Below are 24,522 nucleotides of genomic sequence, written 5' to 3'. Positions count from 1 at the left end.
AGTCTTAACTATTTAGGGACTCACTTTGTGTACGTTTGTATTTTGTGGCTTCACGATGAGATTTTTACTGAGAGACGTGGTATGAACACGATTAGGCTCAGATGAACTGGACGATCTTGCTGGATTCACAGACCTGCAATACAAACATGTCTTTATTGAACATTCTGCTTTATCACTTTTTTTTTTTTTTAAACAGTAGCCCTCTTTTCGGAATGAGATTTTGCAAGCACTTTCTGAGTTTTGATAGTAAACAAGGAAAGTAAAAATTGTCTGGCGCTCCTGCAAGAGTAAAAATAAATATTGATTTTTCGGAAACCAGTAGTCTGTTAAATTAGCTCCTGCAATCTGTGGAAATGCAGCTTTGTAACACCCAAGAGACTATTCTAATGAATCTAGCATTTAAACAGTCATGACCTCAAATATGAAAGTTTCAGCTCACTTGACTGGGTTTAGATAAAAGGCCACGCAATGTAATGAAACTATTTTGAGCAAATGAAGGCAATACTTCCTTCACTTCTTCATTCTTTATCACCAAAGAGGTGTATGGTCAAACCCAAACCTATATTGTTTACTGACAATCAATGAAGTTAAACTAAACCAGGAAGAAACCCTCTGTTCATACTTTGTGAATGTTTTTCTTAAAGCTGCTTCTTTCTAACGTATTCAACGCTTTTCTGTGACGAATGCCAAGATGAGTGCCCATGACTGCAGCTGCTTTCTACTAATACCAATTAGAGTATAATTAGGGAAAATAATCATACCTTAGTTTCTCTATCGTTGTCTTTTTACTTGTAAACAACCACCTCATGAAAGTCTTCCTTTTCAGATACATGATCGATCCAGCAAAGATAAGGCACAGAAGGGTTATCAACACTCCTACGGTTAAGCTCTTATTATCTGCAACAAAACACATGGAGTTACCTTCCACCAGTTCCATCTTTACTGAAATGTGTTGTGTATGTGGAGCAGGGTTTCGAACTGGTGAAGTCAAGTGAATAAACTGTGACTTAAAGACTAATAAACTCTCATTTCTTCTCACCCCGAACACTGTAGCGATGCCGACTGGCACCTTCTCCATGACCTCCTGCTGCCAGGGTGGGAAGGAGAGAAAAGGGACCGCAATGTCGAGATCATGGCTTTGGTAAAGTGCAAACTTCTAAATCTTCTGTCCCTCAAACATAAGCAGTAACCCTAGCGCCTTTCTAACCAGATTTTAAGGGTTTTGTTGTGCTTTAACACTGGGCAAACACTCCAGCATCTGGACCACTGTGGTCCAGCCCAGACACTTGCTGGGACCTAAGTGAGGCACCACAGTGACATGAACCCTGGGTTCATGACTTGCAGCTGAAAGCAACCCTTAATTTTAGGAGGAGGTAAGCAGCAGCTCTGATGGGTATGGATACGTGATACGATCATTGCCTGGAGGAGAGGATGCTGCAATTCTTCAGGACTGCTGACCTCAAAGATGCACGCACCCATTGCAGGAGAAACATCTTTAATCCTTGCTCTGGTATCCGATCATCACTGTTGCAGTCTTATCCCGATCAGCAACATTGGCTGAACAAACTACACACGGGGCTTGATGGGGCAGGCTTTCTACGTTATAGCACTGCAGGATAATAAATCCCTCACCATCTCTAAAAGATTAATAAAAATAATCAGCTAAGATCATGCAATTTAAATTAATTAACTTCTCTACCTAACGATTAAATATTTAAGGTTTCTTTGTAAGAAAAATATGGTGTGTCAAACACACACGTTTATTCTAAGTCAGCTGGGAAAAATCAGTTACTAAATACTAATGAGACCATGTGCCTTGTTTGACTAAGACGAAAGTATTTTATTGAGCTAATCCTTCTGTAATTTGATTTAGAGATGTGCAAACTACTCAGATCATAATCCAATCCACACTATCAAGTGTTCATATATAAACCCAAGTGTCAAGGATAGAAAATTAGGTCCTCTAGCAATTTCCCTATTTGTTTATTCCCAGTATTGCTGAATGTAGCACTGTCTTCGGAGAAAAATGGTGAAAATACCACACTATATTAAACTATTGTTAACACAATTTTCTGTTAAATTGAAGTGCTGGCTTCCGAAACCCAAAATGCAAGAGTTATCAAAGATGTCTTACATTTTTCTTCTCCAGTTAGTGTTGTCTATGCAGCACATTAGTTTAATACATTTTGTAGCTCCCTAGATACTTAGCTTTCAGGTAAGCTGAGAAAGGACTTTAAGGCTTTAGAGCAAATCTTGAAACGTTTAACGCACAAGTAATCACACTCATTCAATGCCTGAGCATGGTTTCTTTGCTATCTTAACAAGTGGTAGGTATTTTAAAAAATAAGATCTTTCAACAGTGAAATCAGCATGTGAAGCTTTGTCATGGAAAAAATGACACAAATCCAATCTTGCAATTCACTGAGGTATCTGGCATTCATGTTGGTTTTGAATAGCATTATTCATATGAAAACATGCAGATCATTTTCCAGCAAGTTTTAGTTTATATATGTATATGCGAGTAGACCTCTTGTCCTGTCACTTACTCGGGCATAAATCAGAAACATCTCTGTGGAAATCACTAAAGTTAGAGTACTCTGGAGAAAAACTGGCATGTGATGATCATCAGATCCTATAAAATTCACAGTGTGTAGAAATAATTCTTTCTGAGGTTGGCCAAAGCTGAAGTGAGATACTATAGCCAATGTTCTGCAGACTGAGCAAGGAGAAATTGAGATACAAATTACAGGATGTACACGTCTCCTACTACTGTCATGTGGGAGGGCAATTTCTGTTAGATGTGTGGAAGCTACCTATAAAATGTAGTTTTAATCTGATATGGTCAGAAATCTGCTCTTTTCCGAAATACAAAAGATCCTCCTTAGAAGCACGATATCAGTTATATTTTTGATTATGCAAATAATTTTGCGTTTATAATCACTGCAATGTCCACCATTCATTATACACACAACTACAGGAGCTGGTTAAGTGCAAAATGAGGGTAGCTCTACCCTGATGCACTCGGTAGAGAACACCGGAGCTTGGCATCTCTCAAGGTGAACCCAAGAGTACTGCAACATTCACCTACCATGGCAACAGGATTACCTTGAGGGTGGGAGTCAGCTCCTCATCCCCAGCTTAAATCAATACCGTTTCCTACTTATTGCAGTGAGCTACTAAACTTGACCATGGATCTTGGAAAATAAAAGAAAGGCAAAGCAAAGAACCCACCAGAACCTCTGTGCCTTTAGGTTTGGAAGAAAATTGATGCACTCAACCAGACTTGGTTTCGCCTCACTAAATTTTCAAGTTGGTGCCAGTGCATTTGGATCAAGACATTTACTGATTTGTTTCCCAATCTTGCAAGCTCGTTGCCTACATGATGACACTCCACATTTCCACCCTTTATCATAGAAACAAGTAAAGCACTAATTACTACTGACCCGCTTGTCGAATTGGCCCGCTGTCCACGCTGCCGCCAAACCCAGGCCTGTCGCAGTAGGGGGGGGCCCAGTCGGCCTCACAGTGACAGTTCTTTTTGTTGTTGCAGACCTGAAAAACATGACAAATCATAGAATGTACTGGCCTGGAAGGGACCTTTACAGCTCCTCCAGTCCAACCCTGCAGTGAGCAGGGACCTTGCTACCAGATCAGGTTGCTCACAGCCCCATCAAGCCTGGCCTTGAATATCTCCAGGGATGGGGCCTGCACCACCTCTGGGCAACCTGTACCAGTGATCGACCAACTCATGGGGAAGAGCTTTTTCCTCATATCCAACCCAAATCTGCCCTTTTCCAGTTTAAAACCGTCACCCTTTGTCCTATTGCTCCATGCCCCAGTGAACAGCTCTTCCCAGATTTCTTATAGGACCCTTTCAGGTCCTGGAAGGTCGCTATAAGGTTCCCCTGGAGTGGGTGGTTGATAACCTCATGTGAAAAGGATTACCTTATACATCTGGGAGCAGCAGTGGCTGATAAGGCCTCCTAATTAAATAGGGATGCATCTGAAAGATGTAACACTTAGAGAAGAAAAGAGATGTGGTGGCACAACTAAGAGGGTATGGAGCAACTCTAAATGCAAGACACTGTGAAGCAACAGGGATCCCTAAGAAGCATTATTTATTGGCAGGTAATCGCTTGAGTTGCACCAGCCGACAACTTCAGTAATACAAGGATAATCACACACCTCTTAAGTCTTATTCTCTCTTTGCCTCCAGCAGCAACATTATCTGCTTCCCGACTTCTGTTCCTTCTGCTTTTGCAGCAACAAGAGCTGCTCTACGCCGTTAGGGCTGCAGAGCTCTGCCAGCCCACTTGAACAGCGCTGTGCATCGAGGACTTGCACTCGGCTGCACACTGATATTCCCGCTGCTCAGATCCCCCAGAATGTATTGACAGAGCGCACGAACTGAACAGCCAAAAATGTTACGTAGGAAATAGGTGGCACAGTCACGTGGAGATGCTCAAATTTATTTTTAAATAAAGTTTTTGGGTTTTGGGCTAGTTCTCAATATGGTCCTAAATTCTGTCTACGCCACCATGGAGACACCACACAGCAGGTTAATGCACGGGTCTCTCAGTAAGACACTGGGTAGTTCACAGGAGCTTGCAAACATGCATTTCTCTGGCAAGGTCAGCTGGCAAGCTTTCAGAAACATTACACAGGCTGTGTCTGCAGAGCATTAAAATGCCGTTCACGGAGCTTGGACTGGCTATGGTCATGTAAAATGCCAAAAAAAGATGATGTTTACTTTTGAAATACAGCAAGATAATGAAAAATATCATTAGTTAAGCATCATTTTTTAAAATTAAAGCGCTACAGGAGTTCCCATCTACAATTCCATGAGGTCATTTCTTGCTACTCAGGAGTCACCAGTGGTTCTCAATCGTGCGGCATAAAGACGCCAGTCCAAGCTGGTGCTCATTCCAGCACAGTGATAACCGGCAGCACCACCAACCCCGCACAGGTTTTCAGATGCGGGGTGACAAAGTTAAATCAAATTAAAATCCCCCCTCAGGAGAGGACAGAGAGTTTCCTGGGGCTCTTCCAATGGAGTTGCCACAGGGTTTCACAGAAACAAATAGATCATCAGCAAATCAAAGTTAATAAGGCATAGCTTGACATAATTAACATTTTCATAACATAAACTAGGTTTCAAAACACTTTGATATCATTAACTGCTGTCATCACATTTCTCAGCCCACCACCACTTTCATACCATGAAACTCATCAATATGGCTTGACTTTGTTTTAATACTTTTGGAAATGCTTTTCCATTTCACTTTCAATTCAAAGGCATATTTTAACTTCTCTATATCCACATAAGAACTGTATTTTTTGAAATGTTAGTGGGAAGTCTCCATGAAGGAAGGTTAGACTTAAAATTGCTTCGAAGATGACAAAATTCCTTTTTATCACAGGCTGTTAATTAAGAACAAGATAATTACTAGCAGATAAATATTTCTTTGTTAAATAAAGAGAATTTCCTTGCTTGCAGTTCATATAAGGGACACTGAAAGTGGAAACCCGTAATAAAAAGTATTGCAAGTGACTTTGACTGATATGTTACTAACAACCATAGATCCTAAAGCTATCACACAGAATGATTTCTTGTCCAGAGTTTATTGACTGATTGTAAAAAAAAAGCGTTCCTATGATGCTTACTCCACGGCCGTGGCACTTTGTTGCACATTTCTGTACCCCAAAAACACTCGTATTCTGGCACCGGCGATTAAGGCAAATCTGTAAAACAAGAGAAAAGGAGTTTTAATAGGGACAGCACTGCTGGTGTTCATGAGGCATCACGTCCCTCTCCAGCGCTCTGTGCATCTCCTCATCCATCTGTGGCTCTTTCAGCAGTTAAAGATTTCCCAATACACATTGACAAAAAGATAAGGACACCAGAATTAGGTGTCATCTTCTTCTATTGCCTTTGCAAGCCTTCTAGGGCTAAATCTGCAGAAGATGAACACCAGTTTCCATCAGCATCCTGGCCAGTACTGAATTTTGGGCATAGTCCCTCTTTGACGTGCTGAGCTTGTGTACATCAACACTCAGAGTTTCACTGAAGCGGAACTCGTGGTGAGTTGCTTCGTTTGGATTTTTAAAGCTAATTAAAAATACTAATTTGCAATTTGTTAAGGACTAGGAATGCACGGATCAGGATTCCTTCACAAACCTGACCTGACTGCATTCACGTCTCCACGGCAGGGGATGATCCCTCAAGGAAAGGTTCAGGTCCCCCCATGGTGTAAATTAGCTCAGTTCTGTTCAGATCAAGAGCACAACACCTATTTGTGCCCATACAGAACTCGGTGACAGCCTCAATATTGAGCTGAGGTCATTGAGATATATGGGCTCATCACTGTTCCCCAGCAAAACTGAGGTCTTCCTATGAGTTTTCCCAATCTAAACATTTTTTGGTGTCAAATATAAACCAACCACGTTTAAAGTGTAATAATATTCTTACAGGAACTGGAAGGAAACAATAATAAAATTCAATTTTTTTTTGTTTTCCAGTCATTACGGGTAAACATTACTCTGCCAATATAGCTGAAAATTAAGATAAAGCAAGATTAGTACCACCTAATAATGCCATGAAACAACCAAATGACTGATGGAGATGTCGGTAATGAGAAGTTCTACTCAAAACTGAAAAAAAGAAGAAATTAGGACTGGAAAATCTGTTACTATGCTATGCTGGCCAAAAAACCCATTAAAAATCACTGCACAATGCTGCTCATGTTTAACTGCAGTTCAGTTCAGTGGTACTAAAAGTCAGTCACAATAATTAGCATTAAGCAGGGAATAGTGTTGAAGGAGACGACAGGGATGCTTAATCAGGGCACTTATCCCCTGGGGAGAGGGAAAAAGGGAGAGGAAATTAGAGTGAATTGGCATCAACATGCACACATGTAGAGAATATGGTCTGATTACAGCAGCATTCACAATTCAAATCTTCATAGCGCGGCAGCTCGCCGCATTTTGATCACATTAAAATGGCTGCATTTCAAATGGTGCATCTTCAGCTTAGAAAGCTCAAGAATATTTAAATTCATATTCTTAATCCGTAATACAAACGCACTAATGTCCTCAAAGTAAAACATACAATTTCAGAAGTATTAGCCTGTGTATTCTATAGCGTGCATGTGTATGATTAGATAGTTTAGAAAGATTAAATACTCATTAGTAAAACATAATGGGGTGCTTTCCAGGCGTTGAATTTTCTTTGAAAAGACATTTTAGAACAGATTGACTTAGAAATGTTGCAAGGGTTGTTTTCCTGTAACAGAACTGTAGTTTCACCAGGGACGTATTTTAAGCCTGTTCCCAATGCAGTGTGATAATCCAACATAATTCAAAAGCATCCAGAAACTCAGAGGCTTATTTGAATTTACCACGAATTATCAAAGCACTTTTTTGGGTGCTTTTTTCTCTTTGCAAGCAATCCACTGAGGGTACGGAAACCTTCTCCATTTCAATAGTTCTTGGGCTCCTTTCCATCACCCCCCCCCATAAACCCATGGCTGCCTCCCACCTTTCTCTGTTCCTTTTCCCAAAACAAGAAAGCCTAAGAATGAGACAGCCGTATGAAATTTGGACTACGTTCACCTTGGATAATTCACAAAGTTTGCAAAAGATGATTGCAAAAATCAGTTTTGGTGGCTGAACATCAAACTCCTCGGAAATTCATTAACGAGCCTGCAATGTATTTTGCTGCACTGTATTTTGCAGGAAGCCTCTACCATACATGGACAGATACTTGGGACTGTCCTTAAAATAATCAGTTATAAACTTAAGCAACTTGCACTGCATCTGCAAATCTGTAATCCAGAACAGTGGCCAAAAGAAGTCAGTAAAAATCTGACCCAGTGTGAGAGAAACAATTATTTTGTGGGGAAAAAAAAAATCCTAAAGCAAAACCAATTTAGTACAAAATGCTTGGCATCGTGAGGATAGTGATGTTCTCCTTGTTTGGGACTATTTCAGAGCCTTACTTTTCCATCTTCACACTTGGTTCCTGACAGGACGAGACCAGGATCGGGCATGTCATCCCCCAGGTACACGTGGGTACCACGGCACAGAATCTTGCCACCTTCCTGAAGTGGGATGTTGGTTTCTATGGAAACAGCATTGGTACCAATGACAGGGCGATTCGCTCCTCCTTGACACTGAATTTTTCCGCATTTAGCATCTCTGAAGGAAATAAGCAAAACAAAAAATGGGTTAAATTCATTTAAAATGTTATACGTCCCCTCCCACCACATCTGTTTGCAGGGAAAGGCCCTACCTGGGTTCACATTTAGCGAAGGAGCTCTTGGAGTCTTTGCCACAGTTGCCGTAAGGATCACCCGCAGAATTGACTCTCTCAAAGCAGATCCCAGGAGCAGGCTTCGCACCTGAAACAAAACCTAATCAGAACTTCCATCTCAGACAAGGTGTTTTTAATAATTGTCTTTGAGCTCCGCTGCTGCTTTAGGGGAAGGTAAGATGTGATCTGCATGTTGATGGAGCACAGCAAACCAGTTGTGCTGGCTCAGCATGCTAATTGGAGAGCCTGAGTGCGAGGGTTTCCCACTGCTATTTCTCTCTCTTGGCTTTGCTGAGCAATAGACGATGCAGAACTCGTTCTCTTTCAGGGTTTCTCTAGATGATAACCCTCCCATGAATCCTCCTAGGACACTAAAACTTTCAGCAAAAGCCAAATCCAGTTTGGTGAAGAAAGACAAAGGCCAGCTCATAGGTTATCTCCCATCTTTTTACAGGAGTCCACGTGATGCTATACCAAAAGCCCGTGAGCTGAAGCCAAAGAAAACACTTTTCAAGAAGAGCCTTTTTAAGTGCAATTCAGAACAAGAAGAAACCAGAAAAGAATCCAGTTGCAAACCAGAGTGGTATGCGACTGTGACAACATGAACACATGCCATGGCAAAAGGAATACGCTGCCGTTAGCTCGAGTTAACGTGCTGGGGAGAGGAAGAGAGCCCATCCCCACCTTAATCCTCAGTAAATGCACTCCTGACAGCAAAGACTGACTTGAAAGAGGGGTCATTGCTACCAGGGCGGTAGAAGTAGGAATCTGGGAAATCAGGCAGCATCTGGTTTTTATCTACCACAGCCTCGTATGATGGAGACATATCCCAACGGCAAAGGAACCTCCCTGATGGGAGCAGCACTGGAAATGTTTGTGCAGACAGATTACTCATCCCTACGTTTTAGAAGTTAAAAGGTGCTATTAGAACATCTAATGTTTTCTACAGATGATCTCCTGACCATTGTTCCCCAGATTATGATCCAAGTATTGGATGTCTTCTAGGAGAAGATACATGAATTCGTCTGAAACGCCTATGAGGTGGAGGATCCACTTCCCTGGGTCGACTGGTGCAACGATTAATTAGTCCATGTACTAGAAGTGAATCCCTTTGTTCTAATGTGAAATGTGGCTTTTATTTCCAAGCCAATAACTGCTGCCTCTTGCAAGATAAAGAGGCCCTTTGCTAGGGCCCTTTACAACGCCATATTTTCTTTCCATGAAGATAATTAATAGCATAATCAAGTCACTGCCAACATTGCTGCTGCTCCAATACACAGACTTGCTTTGAGGAAACAAGGTGGTAAGGACATACACTGGCTCAAACTCTTCAAAGGCATCTGCTGGATACATTTTGGTACTTTTGATAGATCAGCTATCAAACTAAAACAAAAAGAACTCGCAACACATGATGTGATAGCCTAAAGGCTTAGAATATATCATTTCTACAGTGTTCCCTGATCTTTAACAGAGACAGAATATCTGAGTTAACGTTACCTCTTTTTTTCAAATGTTTTGAGCCACTTCCAAGTGTGTATGCCTCTAACTGTGGGCAAAACATATCATTTCTTTAAACCGTTCTGAAGATTTCATTTGAAAGCCTTCAGAGAGGAAGAAGGTGTTTTGTTTTGTTTTTAAAAAAAAGGCCAAATTCCTGAAGAAGAAAATACAAATATGGTTGTAAAACTTGCAGTTAGTGTGGATCTTTTCACTAATAAATCAAAGATTAAAGCCTCAATTAATGATCTGCATTTCACAGTCAGAAGCTTGACTAATACCATATACTGCTGAACAGCAATCTAATGCTATTAGGGACAAAATATTAAAACTTGGAGAGGCTTACGATGGCACCCTCTTTTCCTTCTGACATTTTTACATACTGAAACTGGAGCACTGAGAAAGAAAGGCACAGAGGGAGCAGAATCTGAGCTGCTGGTTCCCCGGAGAGCAGGACAAGAGCCTGAAATTCTTTGGAAGATTACGATCAGGCTTGCTGAGTTCAGAATATTTCTCAAAATCTGGAACTATTAAAAGGGACTCACACGGGATTCTTTCACTTCTTTTCATTAAAACCACAAGCAATAATAAAAAAAAAATATCAACAGAAGCATCCAGACAAGGCACTGTGCGAAAAGCAAAAGTAAAATTTCCATTTTCGGCACTTAGATCCCTCCTTGCCTTTCCAGGGCAGGCACATTAACTGTTCAGCTTGATACAAACATTAACATGTGCATATACTACACCAGCTTTAGAAGGGAAAGAAAAAACCATGCTGTAAGCAACAGGCTAAGTAAAACTGCTTTTTCTCCTCCATCTGCAAAGACCCCACGCCAAAGGAATAACCTCTTGCCCATCTATCACACAATTACACTGGTTTGGGTTGGAAGGGACCTTAAAACTTATCCAGTCCAACCCCTGTCATGGGCAGGGACATCTCCCACCAGCCCAGGCTGCTCAAAGCCCCATCCAAGCACTGTGTTCATATGCAATTGCTATGGGTCTTGATTTTTCTTGGCCAGGAGCCTTGTGCTCCAACCATTTCAGTCACTGCTCTATCACTGCAGTGAATGCAGCATCCCTTGGAGATGCGTCAGCAGCAGCCCAGACCACAGACACTTTCCCAAGAGCCACGTGTGGCTTCAAAAGCTGCCAAAAGCAAAATGAATGCTCCTGTCCTGTGCTTTGACTGTAAGTGACCTCACAAAGAATTATTCGTAAAATGTTGCTAAAGGGAGAAAGGGTTCACTGAAATACTACAGGAAATCTTTCACCTGGTGAAACTTTTTTGTTTGGATGGGTTTTTTTTTAATGTAGCAGTGAAGTGAGCTACACATGATGGAAAGCAGCCTGCAGGAAGAAGAACACATCTGCAGCATCCTTGCAGGGCTCAGACAGTGAGCTTTAACTCCAACCAATAACACTTGACAAGATAAAAGATCTCATGGAGTATGAAAAAAACGCTCCCCTGCCAGGCTTGGAGCAGTGTGTGTATGAAAACACCTGGTACCCAATGATCATCTGTGGCTTGGAAACCAAAATCCAGCTTCAATTTCCGTCTTCGGTATCAAACCAAAGCACGTTGCTGCTTGGGATTCAGATGGCTGTTCCCTCTCCTGACTGGTTTACTCACAATATTTGGACTTTTTTTATAGATGAAAACATATCAGAGTGTAAAAAGCTGAACAGATGGAGCTACCAAGTTAAAAAGAGAAATTCGGCGGATGCTTAAGGAGGAGAATTGTAATGTAGTGTTTCTGGAGGAAACCCATTTATCATGATCGCACCATATAAACTGAAGCAGAAAGTCCTGTCTTTCTCTATTTTGCTACCTCTACGGGCAAAGGCAAAATGATCTGTGAAAGATTTCCAGTGGTTATTAAGTGCTTTGAGCTGGACGAGCAGAGTTTATTTCACTTTGCTATTGATAATTATAGTATCGTGACCCTGTAATTAAGGTCCTGTCAGCTTTTCCACGCCGAGCCTTATTCAAGGGATTAAATCAGCCATTTGAAACTGCAGAAGGTCAAAGCTCACCACTGCAGTTGTCAGCCTGGAGACTGTTTTTTTCCCTTCCAAATGTGTATATCGATGAGCCCACTTCTTTCCCAGTACAGCTGCAAAAAAAAAGATGTTCTCCACTTTTGGCAGCGATACAGAAATGCTGTGTCACTTCAGATCAGTGCAATGAGAAAACCCCGTCACCATCTCTCAAAAAAGAAGAGAGAAATTTCTGACCATGGTGCTGATTCCAAGAGCAGAGACAGAGCCGTTATCAGGCTGGCAGCGGCAAAGAAAGATATTTCAGTTCAGGTCCCAACATTGCCTCAAGATTTATTTGGAAAAAAATTATACAGCATTTAGGGGTGGGGAAGGAGAAAAAGAAAAAACGTGAGTAAAAGTTTTGTTGCTCAAAGTAGAAAAACAAGCACCAGAAACTGGTATTTATACAACTGTATAAATAAATATAAGCATAAAATTGTAGTTCTCTGTATCACCTGGATTTTCTCTCTCATTACGTTTGCTGCACTGCACTGATGATGCAAAGCAGAGTTTCCACACGCTCCCCTTGGCCTCTCTCTCCATCTTGGTGATCCCCGTTGTTAAGTCTGTGCAAGAGCCAGATAAGGTCGAGCACGCAAATACGCCTTAATGCCTTTCACGTCTCCTAAAGAAAAAGCCTGCCCATAAATCTGTGATGATCAAAACAGTTTGATTTTACTGAATCCAAATCTTTGCAGTGCTTGGATAAATGAGTATTTTATGCAAAACACAGATAGCAATGGTTTGGTCAGCCAACCTAGCTGGGAAGCCCATCTATTTTACCTTCATAACAAATATTGACATTAAAATCAAGATTGGCCCTGCCTAAACAAACAGCCATGTCTATGCAACAAATTTAAGTATGTTCTAATTATTCAGTCAATGCCTGCCATTGGCTTCCCAAAATCATTGGGGTTTTTTTTTCCGTATCAGGGAAATGTAGGAAAACACAGTGCCAAACACCTCCTTTCCTTCCCTAAAGAATCATTTTCTTGTCTTAGCCATGAGAAGCTTCTGTTCCTCGGCAATCAATAATTCCTCTGTGTTAAATAGCTGTATCTGTGTATCCAGTAGCTCCCAGAAAATGCCACTGGAGTACAGCCATTACACAAACATCGCTATCGATGCATCTTTCAGTCACACTGCTACCCATAGGTCAGAGCAGTGCCATTGGATATTTCTGAATATGAAACAGCAAAGGCCACAGGAAATTCATGCACGTTGCTCCTTAAAGAGAAAAATTAAGGTGAGAGAGAGAGAGAATTTTGTGTGTTTTGGGATTGCATTTGGTCTTTAAGAGGAATTTATGGCTATTTTCAGAGACTGTCCCCAGGTGCTCCATTCCCCCTTCACTCTGAGCTCTCCATGCTATTGCAGATAGGGAAGAGCAAAAAGTACTCCTCTATTTGATCTGAATTTCTCTCTTGCAAGTAACACAGAAACCCAAGGAAATTCAAGTGCTTCTTTCTAGAAACAGATTCCTGTTGCTCGGCCTAATGTAAACAAGCTCTGACAGGGCTCATCATTCTTCTGTAACTGGATCTAAAAATATTGAGATTGATGTTTATCATCAGGCTACTGGACATCTGTAATGTGATGAATGAGGGAAGATATACAGAAGAAGACAGTGATAAGGAATTCAATATAGTGGATATTATTTTAAGAAAAGCTATTGTATTTTGGTCTGCATGGCTTTCTCCTGCTGAGAAGAAGAAAAAAGGAATTAATGTAAATGAACTGTGATCTGTTTTCTCTTCATGGCACAGAATTCAAAAACCAAACCCCACACAACAAGCCCTCACTTGCCAGCTCATACTCCAACCTGATGTGACCAAGGGGTGGATATTCACACCCCCATTCTTTAAATCCAAAACGCAAGCCTTGGTTTTTGCTTGAACCCTAAATTGCTTGAAGGTGTATTTCACTGGCATTATTTCTAATTGATACATCCAAAAATGTGATCAGAATCAAGCCTTTCGAGTTCAGGTTTGGTAAGGTCCCATTCTCCCCTTTCAAAATCTTTACCCTTGGGTGTTCCCAAGACAAATAAGGGTATTGCAGTTAAAGTCTGTTTGAGCTTTCTTCATCTTTCTCATAAGCAGACCCTCATGGCCTTGACCACTGGAGACTCCACGCAGAGCAGTGCTCATATTGAATATTCCTCCAAGAAGGAAGAGAAGACAGAATTAGGGGAGCTCAGGGGGGTTGGAAGATATGTTATGTTAGGAAACAAACCTGGCAAGGGAGCTGCAGCAATTCAGCTCCCTGACCTTTAGCTGAATTTTTCTCAGCGACTGCAATGATTAACAGTCCAACCGAGTAACTTTCCATGGCATGGGAAACTGGTTCATACGGAGATTTCGCTGTATACGGGAGAAAATGTCTCTGTGTCCAGGGGATTACAAATCCCAGTATGACTAAGACTGGAAGCTGTAACTGTACATGAGCCCATATTAACTCTGCGACGCGAGTGGGACTTGGAGGAGAACATCAGCTGCCTGGTTTGCACCACATGGAGAGTTTAATTTGGAATTTGAACTCCTCTAACATGTTCTTATACCCACATGGCCAAGCTAACCTGCTATCTGTATCAGTGGCATTATTTCCTGAGATGCTTTAATACTCTTTTTTAAAAAAAATGAATTGGGAATGGTCCAAGCCCCTGTGAAGACAACAGATAAATTCTTCAATAGACTTCTGATGAGAGTTTTGACCAAGGGAAACATCTGTGTGTCATTATGTTGTTAAATAAGTTTTGAAACAGAGAGATACCGGACTGAAAGAAGCTAAGGGAGTGGAAAATGTTAGTTTAAAAGCAATAATTAAATCTAGCTCCAAATAATGCTTCTCTTCAGGAGAGTTCAAAGTGCTTTTTCCCATGTGAGAGAGGGGGCAAGTGGGATGCTGGAGGAGAGATGATTTGTCCCCAGCGATGCTGGAGGCAATAGCAACATGCTGAGTTAATACTCGTATTTCAGTAGAAGGGTCACAGGATGGGACAGAAAGCTGAACAGCTTTCCTGGGATATCATCTGTTTAGGATAACCCAAGAACCCCTGCTATTAGATATTTTGGAAAAGAGTAAGTACGTTCACATGGGAGAATAAAAATCTTCTGCTTCGGGGCTAAGAGCACTGTGAGGAGGCAGTTTACAGGGGATCAGCAATTAATAGAATACACAAAATGATACAAGAATCTTATGTTAATGTCAAATACTGCATTCTGTCTGGGGGTGTAGACAGACATATATCTGTTTTGCAGATGAGCAATTTGGCGCACAGAAGGCAGCTTACATCCCAGCCTGAAAAGGGATGCGATTTCAGCCTGTCAAGAGCATTCAGCGCTCTGTAAGGATGACATAAGGCGATATCAAAGTCAGTATTAAATGATTTGTCTAAGTTCACCATTTGCAGCAGCGTTACAGAATGAACCCAGTTACTGTTGCTTTCTACCTCCTGCTGCAAGAAATGAACACGACTGCAATATCAGGGATAAAATGAATCACAAAATGATCCCCTCATTATTCACTTCCCCATCTCAGGAAAGAATAGATACAGATTGGTACTGTATAAAACTCCTCCAAATCCATCTATAATCACATTTTTTTCCCCCAAGGCTGTCTCCTAAGCAGCTCTCGGGGTTCTGAAGCTCACCTTGGCCCCAGAGGGTGATGCACTGCTGCTCGTGGGTCTGGCAGATGCCGTTGTAGCAGTACCCGTCCACCCCGTGGCACGCGTGCCCGTCGTGCAGGTAGACGTTGGCTGGGCAGTGGGGGCTGGCTCCCGTGCAAAACTCCGGCAGATCGCAGGAATTACTCGACTCTCTGCACGAAATCCCCGCTGGTTTTAACTGCAAAATGAACAAACCCCCCCCCCCTTAACTGCTGTGATTCTGATCAATAAGGGTTATGCAGCGGTACAACCCGTGAACAGCTTTTTTCCACTGGCTCTGCACCAACTGACCGCAGAGGACACGACGAGGATTACGCAGCGCTTTAAATACACTTATTTGACACACGTTGCGAAGGGTTTGGCAGGAGGGAGAACTGAACTTGCAGCTGCAAACATGGCTCAGGTCAGAAGGTAAATCCAGCCTGTTTGTTAGTTTTCCAAATACAAACCGGATTTTTCAGCGTGTCCCCTGCAATCAGGCACAGAAACAGTTTGGGCTGTCCTGCAAGTGATGCTCTGACCAAAAGTCAGCCCAGAATGGCTTTTACGAGACCAAAACAGCTGGCTGAGCACACAACAGGATATTATGTGTTGTGTTGTGGTTCATGAAGCCAGCAGCCCATCTGACTCCTGATTCAGCTTCCTGGGATGGAGGTGCACTTCCTCATGGAAATGTCACTCTGTTACGAGCATCAAGGTCTTCTTCAACATAATTATACAACTATTCCACGTAACTCCTGCTGTCTCATTCTGATTTCCCGGGACAAACCCATTTTTTCAGAGCTGAAGGCAATGGTAATGGTGACACGTGCCAATATGAACGCTCACTTATCAACAGCGACAACAAAAAATGGGTGTGCTCTGGGAGCCGCGCTGAATTTTAACGGCATCACCACAGCGCCTTTGGTAAAAAGCAAAACCAAACCCCAGACGTGAAGATTGGTTTTGCTAAAAAGCATTTGCTAGCTGTTTTGATAGCTTGCTGCTACCGAGCTTTCAGGCAGATGGTTGCCACAGACACGATGGAAACTTGCTGAATGCTTTATTAGCCCATATGCAAGAGATGGTCTGAGAATTCAAGGAGGTAAACGCCTGCGGCAAGTTGGCTTTTTACAGTGCGTTAGGCGTCCGCAAGAGCTGGTGATCTGCCATTCAAAATACATGAGCTGTTGATAGAATTAATATTTTAAGAGTCTTCCCATAAAAAGAGGGTCCAGCATTTAATGACTGCTTGCCAGAGCACAACATCCACATAAGCATGAAAAACATGAAAGCATAGAAAAGTTAATGAAAAAGAAGCGGTTTTGCATGAGCAAATGAAGCGGCTACAAACTGCACAGACACCATTAAGAAAGTCTGTTGATCCACTCCTCCAATACCTTACAATTTGAGAATTTAATTGCTTACATGAAATGCAAGTGTCTTAATACTTAACAATACCAATTTGCTCGCTCTCCATCCTTGCTGTCATTGGGAAATCTGGGGAATTCTGCCCCCCCACCCCACACAGATAAGCAACGTTTCAATGGGTTCACCTGGCAGTCCTGGCAGCACAGCCCGTGTGCGCACACCGCTCCCGGTTTCAAAGCACAGGTCGTTGCGTTGCAGCACCGGTTTGTACATTCCTAGAGGGAGGATAAATTCAGAGCAGACAACTTTCAGTCACCATGAGCTGTAAATCAGCGCCTATAGCTCCGCCAAGAAAAGCTAGGCATGGAGTAATGAATTATGCATGAAACCCTACAACCTGATCCAAACAGCCTTGTCTGTCCTTAGATTCAACAAGCACAGTAATTGTACTAAAACCAGAGAAGCCACTGAGGAAGGCTGGTTTATTCTGGCTATGGATCTAATCCCAAATAGCACAGACAACTCAAGGACGCTGACATCAATTCTGATACCATAGGATGGTGGTTTATTTCCACAAAAATCAGTGGAATGATTCCCCATTGAGGATCCAGGACCAGCACAGCTACAGCTCTCTATTTCATGGTAGGAGCTCACCAGGCTTCTGTACTGGTGGCTGCCACAAAGAGAGATGATAACACCGCTCTGTGTAATCTCTTCTCAGGGTTTGCCAGTAATAGAGCTCTGAGAAACAAAATGAGCACCAACTGCATTCTCGCTAACTGATACATCCCAATTTCGCACTTGCGGATTAGATGGTGGCGGATGGGGGCTTTTGCAAACTTTACTCTCAGCAGAACGAGGTACTAAGAAGTTTCAGAAAATAATGGATTTGTTTTTTCCAAGATTATGCTCGCAAGCTGCAAGTTACATCAGCTGCGCCGGAATCGCAGCTCCTTAACAAAAACAGCAGCAGATAAAATTGCTCTTCGGCTGCGTTAAGTCAGTTTGACTTAACAAGGGATCACTAACAATATAGGGAACACAGGAAAAATAAGTGGGTGAGAATGATGTTCACAGCCGCTTGTTACTTTACTGGCTTTTATAAAGCTTTCCAACTGGAAGATAGGGCTACCACTGCACTCACAAATAAAGAGCAAAACGATGCTCAGCATTTCACTGTTTTCTTAAATAATATCTGCCTGAATATACAACACTAGCTGTGCTGCTCTGAAGCAGTAAAACAACTCCCTGCACCTATTTCTGATCATGCCAGAAGGCAGCAGGCTACCCGAATATTTCTGTGCAGCTGCTGCATTTAAGAAGCAACGCTCCTCTGCACAGAAGCGCATTTTATAAATTCACCTCAACAGCAATCTGAGAAAAAAGCAGAGTTGGGGAAAGCAGCGTCAGTCCAATTAAGGTACTTCTGAAACCGTCAGCTCCCATACCCCATCATCGGGCCCTACACCAGCCAGCCATGGAAAGCAATCGGCAGTGCACCGGCAGATTGGGATAAAGACACAGCCCCCTGAATGATGTTATTGCTGCCTTCGAAATTTCCAATTGCTCGCTCACTTATTACTCATTGCAGGGAATAAGCTTGGTAAATAGTTTTTGTGCCTGGGCTATTAAATTGTCAGGAATGGTTTTAACGGGAACAAGCAAGCAAACAGAAAAAGGCTCCCAAGGCTTTCGGAGGCTGGAGGCTGCCACCCAAAACTCCTGCTGAGTTGTGGTTTACTGATATTGGTTATTATTGGTAACAACAGCAACAATGGGAGTTGGGTTTCTCGGTGCAGGTCTCCTGGGCTCACCAGAGCATCTCAAACAGCAATTCCAGCATTGCCTACAGGACAGGACACCTTGTTTTCAACTCTGCTTGTCTAAGAACAAATGTAGACCACATTGGGCAAGGTGACATTGGGGTTGTTCAGCCTGGAGAAGAGAAGGCTCCAGGGAGATGTTATAGTGACCTTTCAATACCTGAAAAGGGCCTATAAGAAATCTGGGGAAAAGCTGTTCACTGGGGCATGGAGTGATAGGATGAGGGGGAATGGTTTTAAACTGGAAAAGGGCAGATTTAGGTTGGATATGAGGAAAAAGCTCTTCCCCATGAGGTGGTCGATCACTGGCACAGGTTGCCCAGAGGTGGTGCAGGCCCCATCCCTGGAGATATTCAAGGCCAGGCTTGATGGGGCTGTGAGCAACCTGATCTGGTAGCAAGGTCCCTGCTGACTGCAGGGTTGGACTGGAGGAGCTTTAAAGGTCCCTTCCAGGCCAACAAATTTGGTGATTCTATGATAACCCATCTGGCCTTGTGTCCCTCTGACAGCACAGAGCAGAAAATGCCCAAGGACAAGAATATGAACTCGCACACACGATACCCTCCCAGTCTCCCGGCTTTCCCTTGGGTCCACGTGCGTTTTTAGCACCTCTAACATTCAGTGGAAAGGAACGCACAAGTAATGGTCAGTCTGGGGAGCAGCTCCTTCTGCTTGTCTGAAACCTGCCTTTTCCCACCTTCATCTGTGCAGTTCTTGTCAGGAGGGCAATCGCTCCCTATTTACTTTTTCCATTTAACTTGTGATTTTATCAGTTTCTGCTGCATTTTCCTGAGTTTTCTTCTTTACCAGCCAGAGCTCCTCCAATCTTTGAACCTCCTTATTGCTTTTCTTTCAACCTTTTTCATTCTGCTTTATCCTCCCTGAGATCAGGGAGGGGGAGGAAAAAACCGGCACATGCCGTTTCAGCAGCTGCACACTGCAGATTTATAGAGGCCCGCCGATGCTTTGTTTTGTTTTCCTATTTCTTCCCTAGTAATTTCTAACAGCCTATTTACCTTTTAGACCACTCTTGAGCAGCGAGCTGACATTTTCATGGGACTATTTATTACAATATGAAGTCTTGTTCCTCTCCGGTCAGAGTCAGCTCAGAGTCCATCATCTTATATGTGATGGTTGGAATGTGCATCACTGCGCGCTGATTCCCATTTGTCTTCTTAATGCCCGGTCCAGCTGTCCCGGAAGGTTTCTCTGCAGTTCTTCACAGCCAGCTTTCATCTCCACCACCCTAACTAATACCATCAGCAAATTCAAGACTATTCCTCTTCCCAGGCTGCATATGAATGTGTTGAATTGTGTAGTCCCCAGGAGACATCTCATGGCTACATCGCAGCAGATCTCCTTCTACTGCATAAAACGGATGATTTATACCTGCTTATATTTCCTGTCTTTTAACCCATCTTTTAACCCATGCAATATTCTCTTATCCTACAGCTGCTTAGTCTCCTAAAGAGGCTTTGATGAAAGGCTTTGGTCTAAATCCTCTCTGAACTCCTAACAGGCTGCAATAGCTGGATCATCCCTTTCCATCTACTTGTTAAGTCCTTCAGAGCGCTGTGATAGGTTTGTAAGACAAGATTTCCTGGCACAAAAGCGGTGTTGACTCGTCCCTGGCATGTCACAGCTGTTCAGGCCCTAGCTCTTAATTACATTTGGAAGTAATTTGTCTGACTTCTGATTTACCATTTCGTAGTTTTCTGGTCCCCCTTGCAGCCTGTTGTAAGATTAGCCTCATTTGTCACCTTTCACTTCTCAGGGACCAAGGATTTTTTAAATGCTTTTTTCCTTCTTCTATCTTTCCATGTGTAATCTACATTAACCTTCCTTCCACAGACTGTATAGCACATCAGGCACTTTTGGCATTATAATCCCAAATTCAGTTGGGTCTTAACTGGTAATGTCATCCTTGGTTATGTCTAACACTCTTGGCTTGGTGGTGGCCATGCTGGCATCCATCAAGAAGATGACCAACACCATGAGACCATGGTGTGGATGGAGGTGGTCAAACCTACCACACTGATGTCCCCAGGGTGAGAGGTTTGCTATGGTCACGACTCTCCACCCCCATTAATCCATTGCAGTCCTACTGCTAAGGAATGTCAGTCAGCACAGACCTCAACACGGGGCTCATATTTTACATAGAGGAGAAATATCCCCACCAACCACCTACATCTACACAGTCAGACCGATATTTAATTCTGATCAATGATAGAGTACCACCAGCACATCTTATGGTACAGCTTCCCATGCCAGATAACACTGCAACGCTATTGACAAAACTCAGCTGGTATAAATGTCCGGGCAGTGAATTAGTGATTAACTAATCTAATGAGTTTTCTGGTACCACTCAGATTACGGCAGTAAATTCCAAATTAATTCATTTGGGCCCAAGCTGCAGTTTTCCAACGTAATTAAATGAGAAAAACACAGAAAGAAGAGGCAAATCAAGTCAGTGCTTGCTGATGTTAAGTGGCGCTGTCCTGAAAAGGTATCGCTAACATTCAAAAGTGAAAATGAGAAAGATAACTGGGTTAGAAAGACATTTGCAAGCTGCTTGCACTCTATTGGCTTTAAACAAGAAGATAAGCCTGCTTCCTCCAACCTCGTTACCCTGACGAATGAGTGAACTGTCAGGAAATCCTTATGGCTCGTGTAAATCCAATACACTGCATAGACAGGACACAGCAATATCTCGCTGTTTTAACCGCCCCAATCTGTTTTGTCGGCAGAACCATATTTATCACAGGAAAGAAATCCCTCATCTGCTGATGTATTTAATTCAGATAATCGGAGAGAAGTTCAATACAGCCAATGAGGATGGGATGCCAAAGGGATAAGGATGTCAGCTCGGATATTATTTGACCCCCAGGTTTTGTCTATCGCCTCCCGATCTGAGCAGTCCTCTGACACATTCACTAAACCAAATGGAGTGATCTCTGAAGGAGCAGCAATCTTTTGGGAGGCGGTAAAGGCTGCTGCTGTTAGTAACATCATCAGCTAGCAGCAAAGAAAAATCTCATCGTGAAGGAGGGAAAGGTCTTGTACCTAAAAGCTGAAGCTGGCTGCAACCAAAGAATACCTAGGAAATATCAGCATTTACATAACTATAGTTATATTCATATTAATATATGAGTGGCTTCTTATATATGGAAATCCTTCAATTAATGCATGGTATCTTAAGAAATCTGAGCAATATTAGCGAGTTTGAGTTTAGCTTAGTAGCTAGTGCTTCAAGGAATTTCTGTTGATAGGACATGGCATTTGGTCATGGTCAGGCTGTTGGATGAGCCACGAGAGTTTGTTCTCCAATGGCGAATTCTCAACTAAAACCCAGCCTGAACTTCAGCAACTCAGATGCAATTCAAGAAGAAACTTCCCACATTTCTGAAGACGCTGAGGTTTAAACTGAAAAGAGAAGCAGCGAAGGGAGAGTTTTGTTTTACACCAAGTAGCATTAAAGATGCCAAATGAATTCTGATTCACCTTTACTGTTAAAAATCTGTAATTCCCTGGGGGTGCCTTACCTCAGGCTCCCCGCAGTCGCACTCCTCCCCGTCTTCCACGTAGCCGTTCCCACACTTCTGCCCACCAAAGGACTCCTTGACTTCGGGCAAGTTAAACAGACACATTCCCACTCCTTTTTCCAGGCTGTTCTCCAGGTCCTTTCTACTGCAGCTACTGAATACCATGGGAAATGGGTAGCTAGGAGAAGAATATACAGAGAAAAACAAAACAGGTAGTGTTATAAAATAAGAACATCCCTCTCTTGTCACGCTGGTGACCTTTTAGCACATCTGTGCACATACAAGAAAATCGTGTTCATTTTTTTTAACTCTTTATCACAGGATTGAGATATAGCAACTCACTGTAAAACTGAGCCGAAACCATTCATAATAATTTTCTATGATTCTGTGATAATTTCTGACTGCGTGTAAGGGCATTTCCATCTTTTTCTCTTAAATTTGTAGCTGCTGTTAAGGATTGGAAGTGTTCACTATTGGAATTCCTTCTCCCTCTTTTGCATATGTAGTTATAATGCAAATTTTGATCATAAGCCTAAGGAAATACTGGGCTTGCAAGGAGAATTCCCACAGTTACATGCCTGCAAAACATTCGAAGCCTTCTTGGAAAATTCAGCCTCAAATGGCAAATTCATGGATCTTGCCCTGCAGCATGGCAAACTGCCTGCTCTTTTCAGGAAAAAAAAAACAGCGAAAAACACCAAGTCACTTGATGAGAGCCTGCTTTGCAATTAATCAAATCTGAGTTTGGGAACTGGATGATTAAAGCAAATACAGTTCTTATTTTAAATCAGGATGATTGTAAAGACACTACTAAAAATACCCATATTTTGAATTCACACTGCTGAGAGCAGGATCTGGCCCCGCTGCGCAGGCTCATTGGCTTCTTTGATTTCTTTTGGAAAACACACGTTATCAAAATGATCCAGTGTAGCACAAATACCACCGGATAATTTGTGTTCTTCTGTTGGAGGACTTAATATCCTGAAATGAAAAACTTGTTCTGTGAATGATGATGCCTACAGGTATCAGAAAGGGATCGTTTCTACTAAATAAACCAGAAGTGCTTGACGATTGCAAATGTGATACAGCTTCCTATGCTGACATAAGGAGGTTAATTAGGATCTTCTAGAAAGGTAATGGGTACCTTACAGAAGGGAATTTATTTTGTGCCTATTTAAAATCACCTCTTTCACAGATTCTTTTGCAACGAAACAGCCAGCTCATTGGGAAAAAAAAACAGAAACATAACTCTGGAGAAGAAAATAATGTTCATGTATCACTACAGGGCTTGTCTCGTTACACTAAACAGACCTGTGATTCATTGACATATTACTTCAGAAAGTTAATAGGCACCTCCACTTAGGAACCTGATTTCTGGAAAATATCAACTTTTAGGCACAATGACAGAGTCTAAGATAAATACAGAAATTTCAGAATAGCATGAGGTAGGAGTCAGGCTGTGAACTGCAGCTCCGGGCCCCAAGGGAAAACAGGGAAGGCACTCGGAGTAATGGAACAGAAAATAAAGGCACTTGGGAAACCTCCTCCTGACCATTTGATATTGAGCAATTGGAGATGTTCTTAACAGAGCACCACACATTCCCATCCTATTCTTGGTCTGATCCAAGTTCAAGAAGGACAGGAACTGCTGGAGAGAGTCCAGCGTAGGGCTACAAAGATGATGGAGGGAGTGGAGCATCTCCCTTATGAGGAGCGGCTGAGGGAGCTGGGTCTCTTTAGTTTGCAGAAGAGGAGACTGAGGGGAGACCTCATTCATGTTTATAAATATTTAAAGGGTGAGTGTCACGAGGATGGAGCCAGGCTCTTCTCGGTGACAAACAATGATAGGACAAGGGGTAATGGACGCAAACTGGAACACAGGAGGTTCCACTTCAATTGGAGAAGAAACTTCTTCTCAGTGAGGGTGACAGAGCCCTGGCCCAGGCTGCCCAGAGAGGTTGTGGAGTCTCCTTCTCTGCAGACATTCAAAACCCGTCTGGACGCCTTCCTGTGTAACCTCATCTGGGTGTTCCTGCTCCGGCAGGGGGATTGGACTGGATGAGCTTTTGAGGTCCCTTCCAATCTCTAATGTTCTGTGATTCTGTGTGATTGGAAAAAAACCCCTACAAAATTTGGTGTACGTGATTATGAACAAGTAGATGGATGTACGCTATTATCAAACACCATGACAAACCCTCAAGAAACCCAGATATATCTGATAAATCCTGCATAAGTGAGTGCTTGATTAGACATGATCCTCATATCAAAGTGTGAATAAATGAATAC

At 42.5% G+C, this 24,522-nt stretch overlaps 1 protein-coding gene across 1 annotated transcript; it reads right to left on the bottom strand.

Annotated features, from left to right (window-relative positions):
• Positions 1-24: 24 nt before the first annotated feature.
• Positions 25-22,421, bottom strand: LOC104545242 (disintegrin and metalloproteinase domain-containing protein 12-like; the record flags this gene model as incomplete). The annotated part of the gene is made up of 9 exons (XM_010190331.1): positions 22,237-22,421; positions 17,057-17,146; positions 15,504-15,699; positions 8,291-8,399; positions 7,998-8,196; positions 5,665-5,742; positions 3,444-3,552; positions 762-897; positions 25-133 (listed from the first exon to the last, which is right to left on the bottom strand). Coding segments are annotated over exons 1-9 (1,191 nt in total), but the record flags the coding sequence as incomplete, so codon positions are not given.
• Positions 22,422-24,522: the final 2,101 nt, after the last annotated feature.

Source organism: Mesitornis unicolor, unplaced genomic scaffold (assembly GCF_000695765.1).
Source record: "Mesitornis unicolor isolate BGI_N332 unplaced genomic scaffold, ASM69576v1 scaffold45418, whole genome shotgun sequence".
Classification (NCBI taxonomy): Eukaryota; Metazoa; Chordata; class Aves; order Mesitornithiformes; family Mesitornithidae; genus Mesitornis; species Mesitornis unicolor.
Note: the sequence above shows the minus strand (reverse complement) of the source record. Positions and strands in the feature narration are given on the sequence as shown.